This window comes from Physeter macrocephalus, chromosome 13 (assembly GCF_002837175.3).
Source record: "Physeter macrocephalus isolate SW-GA chromosome 13, ASM283717v5, whole genome shotgun sequence".
Classification (NCBI taxonomy): Eukaryota; Metazoa; Chordata; class Mammalia; order Artiodactyla; family Physeteridae; genus Physeter; species Physeter macrocephalus.
Window position 1 is genome coordinate 77,718,758 of NC_041226.1, and position 12,625 is coordinate 77,731,382.

The 12,625-nt window shown below is 33.7% G+C and overlaps 1 protein-coding gene across 2 annotated transcripts in view; it reads left to right on the forward strand.

The window, feature by feature from the left end:
* Window positions 1–12,292, forward strand: part of ABHD13 (abhydrolase domain containing 13) — a 19,104-nt gene extending 6,812 nt beyond the window's left edge. Inside the window, exons 2-3 of one of the 2 annotated variants that reach the window (XM_007125189.4) lie at window positions 7,450–8,468; window positions 10,521–12,292. In XM_007125189.4, coding sequence (XP_007125251.2) covers window positions 7,450–8,468; window positions 10,521–10,664 — 1,163 coding nt within the window. In that variant the 3' untranslated portion in view covers window positions 10,665–12,292. Of the gene's footprint in view, window positions 1–7,449; window positions 9,158–10,520 lie in introns of those variants that run through there. The other variant, XM_007125188.4, reaches the window with a different exon arrangement.
* Window positions 12,293–12,625: the final 333 nt, after the last annotated feature.

Here is a 12,625-nt window from a genome sequence, read left to right on the forward strand (position 1 = left end):
GGCTCTAGAGCGCGGGCTCAGTAGTTGTGGCTCACGGCCTTAGTTGCTCCGCGGCATGTGGGATCTTCCCGGACCAGGGCTCGAACCCGTGTCCCCAGCATTGGCAGGCAGATTCTTAACCACTGCGCCACCAGGGAAGTCCGAGAAGAGGTTTTGTTAACCCTTTATTCAAACTAATTTTTTGGCAAAATAAGTGGAAAACTTACCGTTAGCTCTAGGATCTGTGCAGTGGACTGTACCGGAGGCAGTGTTCATTTTTATTGATCATCATAGCATCTGGGTTTATGTGAAGTTGTTTTTACATCTCAGCAGATGGCTCTAGTAATTGTACTTTGTTGATAGTTTCAGCAAATTTATCAAAAAAAATCCTTCCTATATTGTTTGACAGATCCAGTTCCATTAAGAGCATGGAGGTATGATACAGAAGGAGGAGCAGAAATTATTGGCTAATTGGGTTAGGAAAAATAAGGCAGTTCGTGCGAGGAGGTCTCTTTCTAAAACACCAATATGCCGTGATGTATTATAGAGAAGAAACACTCTAGAACAGTTTTTATTAACCTGTCCTTAAAATTGACATCCATTTGATATTCCTCAAAATGAATTGACTTGTTTTGACTTTTCCACAGTTTAAAGATCCATTGCAAGATTACCTTTGTTTATCACAAAGTCATTAAGACAGCTTTTCAGGAGTGCTTTGTGGAAAACTGCAAGGTTAATCCCTATTGTTCCTAACCAATAATGGACTGAAATATGCCATTTTTCTGATGTCCAGTGTTAAATATATATGTCTGACGCTCAGAATGCAGTTATGTTTTCTTAGAAATCTAATAATTCAGATACATTACTGGATTGTTCCTTTAAAAAACATTTTAGTTTTGAATATATGTAAAGTGGTGTACTACCCATAGGGATACAGTAGTGAAAAAGAAAAACACAGTTCCTGGCCTTACAAATTTAAATTCAATATTGTATGTTGAAAAGATTCTGAAGACGAAGCAGCTGTTATAGGAAATTGCCAGTGATTTAAGAAGCATCCATACCATGAACATAATGAGATTCTAAGAGACTCAGAAATAGTTAGATGCTTTGAAATCAGAGATTAAGAGCTTTGGGTCAAAAAGGCTTGATTTCTCATTTTGTCTCTAGCATTAATCAGCCTTGTAAATGTTAGCAAGTTGCTTTACCTCTCTACCTGTTTTTTTTTTTTTCATCCGTAAAAGGGAAATAACATTACATGCTTCCTTAAGTTGTGAGGATTAAATGACTTAAATTGGAAAAATGAGTCAGCTGAAAATTAATGAAAATTGCTCAGACATTGTTACAGCCCTCAGAGATGCCACCAGAGCATGAGGTATGCTGGGGACTGTGGTTCCTGACAGAGGAGCCCAGGAAGACGGCTGCTGTTATTCACTAACCATGATCACAGGGAGACCACACATCTGTCCCAGCCTCACTTCACTTCGAAATATGTCATCTCAGCCAGTGAGCAGGTCTCTGGATATTGAGAACTAGTGCATCAACACTTCCCTATTCTGGGGTTAAAATGCCCTTAAATATTTCTATAGTTACAAGTGGGAGAGCTGGTTGGATCATTAGTGAGACGCTTGAGCAGAACTTATTTCAGAAGCTCTCACTGATCATGGATCCTGTCTTGTTGCCATCCTCTGGAAGAAAGAGGAGAAGGGAGAGCCCAGTGCGAGAGGCCAAAAGGCTGATCTCTGTACACAGCTTGTGATTTCTGGGGAAGACCTCAGAAACTTGTTTTCAGGAAATTTCTCAACAAAAGATTTGACTGTCATGTGATGCTGGCATTTCTCATGTTCTCAGGCATTTCTCATTATATCAGGTTAGATTTACTGTATATATTAGAGAAAGACCTTTAAATAGATGTTTTGCCATAATTTCCTATGAATGATTATAAATATATGCAAGCAACTGTGTGTTTAAAAAAGCAAATTTATCTTTAAACATCTAGTTGCAGTTCCCAAGAAGGACAGAATGAAATAAGATGATGTAAAAACAAAGATGATGGTAATGATGACAGTCATGGTAATGATGATAATAGCTGTTTACTGAGCCTTCTCTGTGAGTGAAGTCTTGTTTTGGAGGCAGCAAAAAAAAAAAAAGAAAGAAAGAAAAGAAAAGAGGCTACTTTTTAAAAAAAGATATTTTTTCAAAGTTTGAAAATCGAAAACTTTATATAGTTTAATCTATATAGGTGGTTTGAATTTCAAAATATGCCCTGTCCATGTATTAGGCGGTTTATGTTTTATTTAGTGTTGTATTAGTTTTTTATAAGAACTTTGATTTGAAAACTTGAGTCAATTCACTCCTGATTATCCAGGTTGTAGGGGTGCTTTGCCATGCCCTTATCAAATTCCTAGATTTTTTTTTCTTATAGGTGCTTGGTAAGTTCTAATTTTGATGTTAATTCAAGCAGAACATGGTTAAGAATGTAGTAGTACAGCCAGAAATACTAGTCACAAAAGCAAATGAAGGTAATATATCTGTAGCATTTGTAAATGCTTTTTTATTAATTTTATTTGATAATGTTGACCAGCTTTATAAATAGGCATTTTTAGAATTCTCATTCTACTGAAAAGGAAATTCAAACTGGAAATAACTGATAAACCCAAGATTATTTAACAAATATATGGTAGAGCAGACTTTAAGGGTGATGGAATTTTAGTGTGTTTTTTTCTACTATATCACCAAATAAGTGATATTTGAGTTACTCATCTCTCTGATACTTCTGTCATAAACGATTGGCTTGACTATGAAAAAAAGTACATTTTTTCCCTAAAGAAATATCTTAAATGGTATCTTATTTTCCAAATGATACAGTACCTTAGTGTATTTGTATGTTATATCCCAAACCTTGTTAATCCTAATGATTATACAAAAATTATTTTATTTTGATGTATAAAGTAAATGCCAGTCTGTTTTCAAATTTTCCTAATACAACTTCTGGGTACAAAGGAAAATCATTCTCTTAAAGAAATAAAATTAAGTAAGCATTAGATGAAAAATTTAAGCTCTCAGCTGTGTTGTTCAGACTTATCCACTATAGTGAAGGATTATAGAGTAGCCCTGTATAATTTAAGCTGTTGATGAATAGTGGTCAGAGATTGTAAACAGCATTGATTATTGACCTGGAACAGTTATTCAGCATTCAGTGTAATTGGCTTATTTGGCTGCTGTGTAGCCTCTTTCAAGCTGGTTCTTATCCAGGTCTGACACCTAATGCTCAGGTATTGCTTCTGTAGTTGTTAAGCTTGGATTTTTGTTTTACCTCACATACCTGCTTTTCTCTGGCTTAACATAGTGCTTATTGTAATAAAACTTGCTGCAACTGGGTGGCAGTGTTGATTTTAGAGAAACTTCAGAAAAATGCTACACTGTTGGTTTATGTTCAAAGAGAGTTATTTGAATGCAAATTCAGATTTGAAAGTCCATGTTTAGCGGAATAGTAAAATATTTTTGGTGAGATTATAGTGAAAAATCGAATCTGTTAAATCGTCTAACTCATCTTTGTAGCCAATTCTCAGTGTTTAATTTGCTGAACTAAAATGCCACATTTATTAGCTTATGGCATACAGTAAAATTTTAAAGATAAGTCATTAACAATTATTTATTAAATTTAAGAATAATTTCTTTATGGTAGTTTTGTTAGTGAGTCAAAGAAAATGTAATTTTAAAAAATGGTAAATATATAAGTAAATGTGTACTACATAAGAAAAATTGTAACATCTCACCTCTTGTGCCTTTTTAAGATGACACACATAAACTTTATTTGATAACATAAACAGTGACTTCTGAAAGCTTTTCTTTTGTATTTTCTTTACATCAGTTATATTTTTTAGCAAACTTTAAAAAGATTTTTCTCCAGTAAGTCGTTTTCTTCATTTATCTCTGGTTCTGAAGTAGAATTTCTGTGTCTTTGTTTCACACTTATCCCCCAAGTGTTTATGGCCTTATCAGTATACGGCAGCAATCTTTGTTGACCCACTGGTATGAAATTGCAGTGAGGGCTCTATAAAAGATTGAGCATATTTCACAGTATTAACAATCTAAAGTTTCTTTTTAATCAGATATGAAAGACAAATTATTAGACTTTTTCTTAAAAATAATACAATATTAGAAACTAGTGTTCCATTTAAATTATTTTTTAAATTTAGCTGCAAGAACCTCCAAATAGAAGGGAAAATATTTTATATTTTTTATTTTAGTTTAATTATAATTTTTTTCTATAATGTGAAAAAGAAAATTGACAGTAAATTCTATTGGATTGGTCTTGATAGGTTAGAATCTGTTAACTACCTCTTTAATAAAATTTGCCCTCAACCTACCTAGCTCAGTAAAGTTGTAGGATACAAAATCAATATATAAAAGTCTGTCATGTTTCTATATGCTAATAATGAACTGTCAGATAAATTAAAATGATCTCATTTACAGTTCCATCAGGAAGAATAAAATAGCTAGGCAGAACACTCTTTGACATAAATTGCAACAATATTCTTTTGGGTCCGTCTCCTAGAGAAATGGAAACAAAAGCAAAAATAGACAAATGGGACTTAATTAAACTTAAAAGCTTTTGCACAACAAAGTAAATCATAAACAAAACGAAAAGACAGCCTATGGACTGGGAGAAAATATTTGCAAACCATGAGACTAACAAGGGCTTAATTTCCAAAATATGCAAACAGTTTATACAGCTCAATATCAAAAAACAAAAACAAAAAAAACCCCGCAACCCAATCCAAAAATGGGCAGAAGACCTAAATAGACATTTCTCCAAAGAAGACATACTGATGGCCAGTGGCACATGAAAAGATGCTCAGCGTCACTAATTATTAGAGAAATGCAAATCAAAACTACAATGAGATACCACCTCACACTGATCGATCAAAATGGCCATCATCAAAAAGTCTACAAATAATAAATACTGAAGAGGTTGTGGAGAAAAGGAAGCTCTCCTAAACTGTTGGTGAGAATGTAAATTGGTGCAGCCATTATGGAGAACAGGATGGAGGTTCCTTAAAAACTAAATATAGAATTACTCTATGATCGAGCAGTCTCATTCCTGGGCATGTATTCAGAAAAGACGAAAACTGTAATTCAAAAAGATGGATGCACCCCAGTGTTCATAGCAGCACTATTTACAATAGCCAAGATGTGGAAGCAACCTAAATATACATCAACAGATGAATGGATAAAGAAGATGTGGCATACACACACACACACACACACACACACACACACACACACACACACACACACGGTGGAATACTACTCAGCCCTAAAAAAGAATGAAATAATGCTATTTCCAGCAACATGAATGGACCTAGAGATTATCATGTTAATTGAAGTAAGTCAGACAGAGAAAGATAAATATAATATGGTGTCACTTATATGTGGAATATTGAAAAATTATACAAATGAGTTTATTTACAAAACAGAAATAGACTCACAGATATAGAAAGCAAACTTATGGTTACCAAAGGGGAAAGAGGGGGAGATAAATTGAGAATTTGGGATTAACAGGTATACACCACTATATATAAAATAGATAAACAAGGACCTACTATGTAGCCCAAGATACATTCAATATCTTATAATAACATAATGGAAAAGAATCTGAAAAAGTTATATGTGTGTGTGTATATATATATATATGTATAAAAAACTGAATCACTTTGCTGTACACCTAAAACATTGTAAGTCAACTATACTTCAATTTTAAAAAAGAATAAAATACCCAGGAATAAATTTAACCAAGGAGGTAAAAGAATTGAACACTGAAGACTATAAGACATTAATGAAAGAAATTGAAGGATACACAAGAAAGTGGAAAGGTATTTGGTACTCATGGATTGGAAGAATTAATATTGTTCATACTGCCCAAAGCCGTCTACAGATTCAGTACAATCCCTATCAAAATTCCAGTGGCATTTATCTCAGAAATAAAACAAATAATCCTAAAATTTGTATGGAACTACAAAAGACCCTGAATAGTCAAAGTACTCTTGAGAAAGGAAAACAAAGGTGGAGACATCATGCTTCCTGATTTTAAACTATATTACAAAGCTATAGTAATCAGAACAGTATGGTATTGGCATAAAAACAAACACATAGATCAGTGGAATGGAATAGAGAGCCCAGAAATAAACCCACACATATATGTCAATTAATTTATGACAAAGGAGCCAAGAATATACAGTGGGGAATGGACAGTTTTTCAGTAAATGATATTGGGTAAACTCAGTAGCCACATGTGGAAGAATGAAACTGGACTACTGTTTTACACCATACAGAAAAATTAACTCAAAATGGATTAACGACTTGAAATTTAGCACTAACTCAAAAAGATATATGCACCACCATGTTCACTGTAGCATTATTTACAATAGCCAGGATACGGAGACAACCTAGGTGTTCATTGATGGATGACTGAATAAAGAAAATGTGGGATGTGTGTGTGCGCACACACACAATGGAGTATTATTCATCCATTAAAAAGGAGGACATTTTGCCATTTACAATAACATGGATAGATCTTGAGGGCATTATACTAAGTAAAGTAAGTCAGAGAAGGACAGATACTGTATGATCTCACTTATGTGTAGATTCTGAAAACAAACAAAACAACCCCATACTCATAGATAGAACATATTGGTTGTTGCCAGAAGCTGGGGGTAGAGAGCAAAATGAGAAGTGGGTCAAAAGGTATAAACTTAACAGTTGTAAAATAAGTCATGGGGATGTTATGTACAGCATGGTGACAAGTTAATAATACTGTATTGCATGTTTGAAAGTTGCTAAGCGTAGATCTTAAAAGTTCTCATCACAAGAAAAAAATTTTGTTAACTGTGTATGGTGATGGATGTTAACTAGATTTATTGTGATCATTTTGCAGTATATACAGATATTGAATCATTATGTTGTACACCTGAAATTAATATGGTATATGTCAGTTTTACCTCAAATTAAAAAATTGCCCTCACCTTACCTAGCTGACCACTGGGTGCACCAGGAGCATTAGAAACGTGCTCCTTGGTCTCCAGGCTCTTCTGCCTGCAAAGCTGGGATGCGGCCAATCCACTTACGCTCCAGAGCCTTCGTTCCCTCATATAAAAAATTGGGAACATGGCATCAGCTTATTTTTTTGTCAAATCAAGGACAATACATGAATGAAAGTACCTGCATGTTTTTAAAAAGTGAATATAGTTTGATGAATATTTGTGTTTCATATATACAGCAGTGGCGAGAGAAAGGATACCTTGAGAACTGAAGGGATGAGGAAAATGAGAACAATCGATTTTGTGGATGGATTGATATAGGTTTCCAAGGATTCACCTAGTACCATGATTTATTACATCATGGATCTAACTTTTAAAATAATAGATACATGTTGAATTACTGATTCTGCCTATCTCTGTCTCTCTTCAGGACGCTTACGGAGAGCCACAATGGAAAAGTCCTGGATGCTGTGGAACTTTGTTGAAAGATGGCTAATAGCTTTGGCTTCATGGTCTTGGGCTCTCTGCCGTATTTCTCTTTTACCTTTAATAGTGACTTTCCATCTGTATGGAGGCATTATCTTACTTTTGTTAATATTCATATCAATAGCAGGTATTCTCTATAAATTCCAGGATGTATTGCTTTATTTCCCAGAACAGCCATCTTCTTCACGCCTTTATGTTCCCATGCCGACTGGTATTCCACATGAAAACATTTTCATCAGAACCAAAGATGGAGTGCGTCTAAATCTTATTTTGATAAGATACACTGGAGACAATTCGCCCTATTCCCCAACTATAATTTATTTTCATGGGAATGCAGGCAACATAGGTCACAGGTTACCGAACGCATTGCTTATGTTGGTTAACCTCAAAGTTAATCTTTTGCTTGTTGATTATCGAGGATATGGAAAAAGTGAAGGAGAAGCAAGTGAAGAAGGACTCTACCTAGATTCTGAGGCTGTGCTAGACTACGTGATGACCAGACCTGACCTTGACAAAACAAAAATTTTTCTTTTTGGCCGTTCCTTGGGAGGGGCAGTAGCTATTCATTTGGCCTCTGAAAATTCACATAGGATTTCAGCCATTATGGTGGAGAACACATTTTTAAGCATACCGCATATGGCCAGCACTTTATTTTCATTCTTTCCAATGCGTTACCTTCCTTTATGGTGCTACAAAAATAAATTTTTGTCCTACAGAAAAATCTCTCAGTGCAGAATGCCTTCTCTTTTCATCTCTGGACTCTCTGACCAATTAATCCCACCAGTAATGATGAAGCAACTTTATGAACTCTCCCCATCTCGGACTAAGAGATTAGCCATTTTTCCTGATGGAACTCATAATGATACATGGCAATGCCAGGGTTACTTCACTGCCCTTGAACAGTTCATCAAAGAAGTAATAAAGAGTCATTCTCCTGAAGAAATGGCAAAAACTTCATCCAATGTAACAATTATATAATGTTTTTCTTTTTGATTAATACACTGTATTTTAATTTGTGCAGAATGATAAAGAATGTTCTTTTCTAGAAGTGTGTTATATCTGTACTTCTCTGAAGAGTGACATTAAACTTTGAAAGGACTTCAGTGCTCCTTTAAAATGATCCAAATAGTTTTTTACATTTGAAGAACTATAATTATTGGGATTTCATACATTTTCATCAAACCTTTCAATATGGTTATGTATCCATATCTTTAGTTTAATATGCTATCATTATAGCATATTATATTCAAAAGTTTCTTGCTAAAGTTGTGTAATCTACGTGACACTTAGATTAATGACTAAGTGTGGAAGGAGACATGTAAACAACAAACCTTTGGGTATTATTCCTTTAGTAAATATTGGGACAATCATGGTAAGCAAACTTAGTTCTGTAATTGCATTTTTCACCTTAAAAATGAAATGCATGATGGTATTTTATTCCTTGACTTATGCAATGCAATGTTTTTAATGTAAATACTGGTCATATACCAATGTATATGGTAACCTGGGTTATATCTATTTTTATGTAAACTCTATTTTGTTTTTAGCAAGAAATGAAATTGAGGCCTATGTGCAGATTGCCATTGAATTTTGCTCTGGTGAATGCTGAGATCCAGCTTTTTCTTACAAATAAATGGGACCCCATTTTCCAATATAAACGTACCGTGTTTTGTTAGGTACAGTCTGGATCACGGCATGTAAAAATAGAAATTGAGAATTTTACTGCAGCTTTGATGTGCATATTTGAACTTTTTAACATTTGTAATTTTGGTGGCAAAGAGAATTTTAGCTTCTGTTGATTTTGTAAGTCTACAGCTGAACCACTAATAGCAGTCATAATGAAGATTAGAATCTTTAAGAATTAGGAAGTCTTATCTTTACGTTATTGTACATACTATTTTACAAGAATTCCCACATTTCATTTTTAAGTCCAAGTATCTAGGTATATCTGTCCCACTAAAGCCAGGATATCATTTATTGGACTTTCTGAAAATAAAAGTTACAAAAACAAAAGTAAATGAAAACTATATTCTTCGGTCTGATGTTTCAGTTATGAAATAGAAGAACTGCATCAAAAGACAGCTTTAGGAAGTCTTATTTATTTTCTACATGTGAGAATGTGTGGATAAAGGAACTCTAGAGCTTTTGATCACAGAAACTGTGACCACATTTAACAATTAAATGGCTGTAAGTGGGAAGTAGTATTTAGACATATAGAAGAAGGTAAGAAAAATCTTATTTAAAAAAGAGCCCCTTAAAACTAACAGGATTTACCTTAAGATATATAAGCTAAGTTGTTTCAAGCAGTCCTCAAAGATTAGATGTAATTGAGCTCTGTACGTTATGTCAGCTTTAACATATGATATTCTGAGTATTTTAGCTATATTGTCTTTGTGCAAGCAGCTAGGGCAGAGAAATAATGGGTCAGTAATCTTGACCTTAATTGAAACTCTTTCCATGGAGATAGGGCTAGAAATACTTTTGCCAAATAACATTCTTATGATTCACTTTATGTCAGTATTTAGAAAAAAATAAATTATAGCAAGTATGATTTCTAAAGGATAATGTTTTCTATAAATTGTAAAAAAGTCATGCGTTTTTTAAAAAAGTTGGAAATGCGTATCATGGAAGGTGTATTTTGTATTTATAAATTCACTACAATTAAAGGCTACTTTTCATCTTGTCAATCATTGCTATGTAGAATGACTATCCTAAATAGTAATGTATTAACAAGAACGTTAATACAACAAAATGTAGTATATTTAGACATGAGCTTACATGGCACACCTTAGACTTGTATCATTCTTTAAAGTTTACAAAGTACCTTATGTTTTCATGTGATGACTTAGTCTAGTACACTGTGGAGGAATTTATCAACTTTAGTTATAAACATTATGCTGATGAAGTATAAAAAGCTTTTTCTTCATCAGTGTTTTGTTTTATGCTGCTTTTTTTTTTTTTTTTTAAATAACTCCAGGTTTATTAACAATCCCCCCCCTCTTCTTTTTGACCCAGGACTTCAGAAGTTGTGGAGTCCATGTGTCCCATCCCTACCTTCATTCTCCTCTTTGGGTTGAGGAGCCTTTCTTTCTGCAGCAAAAGGAAAAGGTGTCTAGGGTTGTAGCACATCTTTCCTTCCTAGCTTCCTTCTGTATTTGAGACTGGTTCCTTAGATGGGAAGGGGGTAGAAGACAAACTGCTATTATCAGGGGTCCATGAAGACTGTGGCATCATTTTTTTAAAACATGTCTAATTTTGTGGCCAAAGCAATTGGTCTTAATAAAACGTGAATTCTTCATGAGTCACACCTTCATTTTGGACTCATCTCTTCGTGGGAATAGGTGTGTGTCCATCTTGTTTATTAATATCTGGCTCATTGATGTAAGAGCAGCTGTAGGAGTTTCTGAATGAGTTTTTAAGTTATTAAGCTACTGGAATTTGGAAACGCTAGAATGATTTTAAAAATGGCAAAATAAAATCCACTGAGATCAAAATCCATTATTTTAAAAGGGATTATTGGGGGTAAAACGGCAAAAAAGATCCTAAAAAAAGATTTTGCAAAATACGGGAAGAAATCATTTGTAACAGATAAAAGAATACTAATAGGATAGAAACAACTGGAAAGGGAAATGTGACATCGTTCTTAAATGTAGATCTAGGAAATAATTAGCTGGTGAGGTTGGTGAAAAGGAAGCATAACATGTAAAACAGATCATTTGAACTCAAGGTGCTTCTAACAGAGAAGGCAGCTGGAGCACCTGATACTGCATCTACCCTATGTTTTTGCAAACACTTTGACTGTAAAATTGGTGTTTTCATTTAAATGGTGTTCTGAAATTTATTATGGGGCAGCTTAAATTTACCTTTTCATGACTGTAGACAGTTGATAATAACCCAAATTCTACCTTTGGTAATGCGTCACCAGATTAATGATACTGTGATATTTATTGAGAATTCATACCACCTGATGCTTTCATACTCATTTCTTTTGTTTGTAAGATTTGGTTTGAGGTGAGTATGGGCTTGTTGGGTGGAATTAAAGAATGAAGGCCATATTCAATTTTATATAAACTATCATGCAAGCCCAGCCAAAGTGTAGTTTTTGACTGAGTCCTGTCCTTGAGGTTAGGAATAAATAAGGTAAACCTTAAAAGAGGGTGTCGCAGAAGTCACTTTTTAAATTAGATTATGATTGAGATATACTGAAAACCTCCACTGACCTCTCCCCTCTCTGTTTTTCTTATTATGTTTGACAGCAATTATGGAGAAAGAAATGTGAAAAGAGTCATAATGCTTTTTGATTATCCTTAAATTTATGTATTTTCATATCACTCAGGTAAAGTTGGGAAATGACAGAGCACAGACATATTTTTTAAATCAGAGTAGAAAATAAAAAGCACTTCTGTTGACTTACATTGCCATATGTGCACATCATCTCAGCTAATCAGAAATAGTATATTCATTTGTATGACACAATAAATGCATTCATCCTAATAGTAGTCAACACATTTTGCCAGATGGTGCAAATATACCTCCATTTATATTTTGTATCTTAAAAATGTAGTTTAACAATAGGACTGTGTGTAAGAGACACTTTTTTTACGAAAAGTGTCATATATACATATGTAACAGGGATGAGTGTGCATTGTTTAACATCATTTATAACAGAATTTCTGTCAGTACTCCATATACTGAAAATTCAAGTTGTTTTCAACCTATTCAAATATGTTCAGGATAAAATAAGTTAATCCAATTTCATAATGTAAATCATATTTTTGTTATTTGCCATATTTTATTTGAAGCAGTGATAAAATTTTATAACTCAAATCTGAATGTTATAGTACATTATGTGCTAATCATGGCAAAAGCAAACATTTACATTTGTGTTTTTACAATAAATTTCTTTTAAAATACACTTTCTATTTTTCTGTACTGACATATGCAATAAATTGATACATTAAAAGTTTGATAAATGTCTTAAGATAGTTTGTATTCAGTCTTTTCTATTAACCTAGATTATATGGTAGGACATTAAAGCTTCCTTAATCATCAAATAAACTCCTGAATTTGTTCTGAAATTAATTTTTATTGTACTAATGGTGTGAATAAAAAGTAGAAGT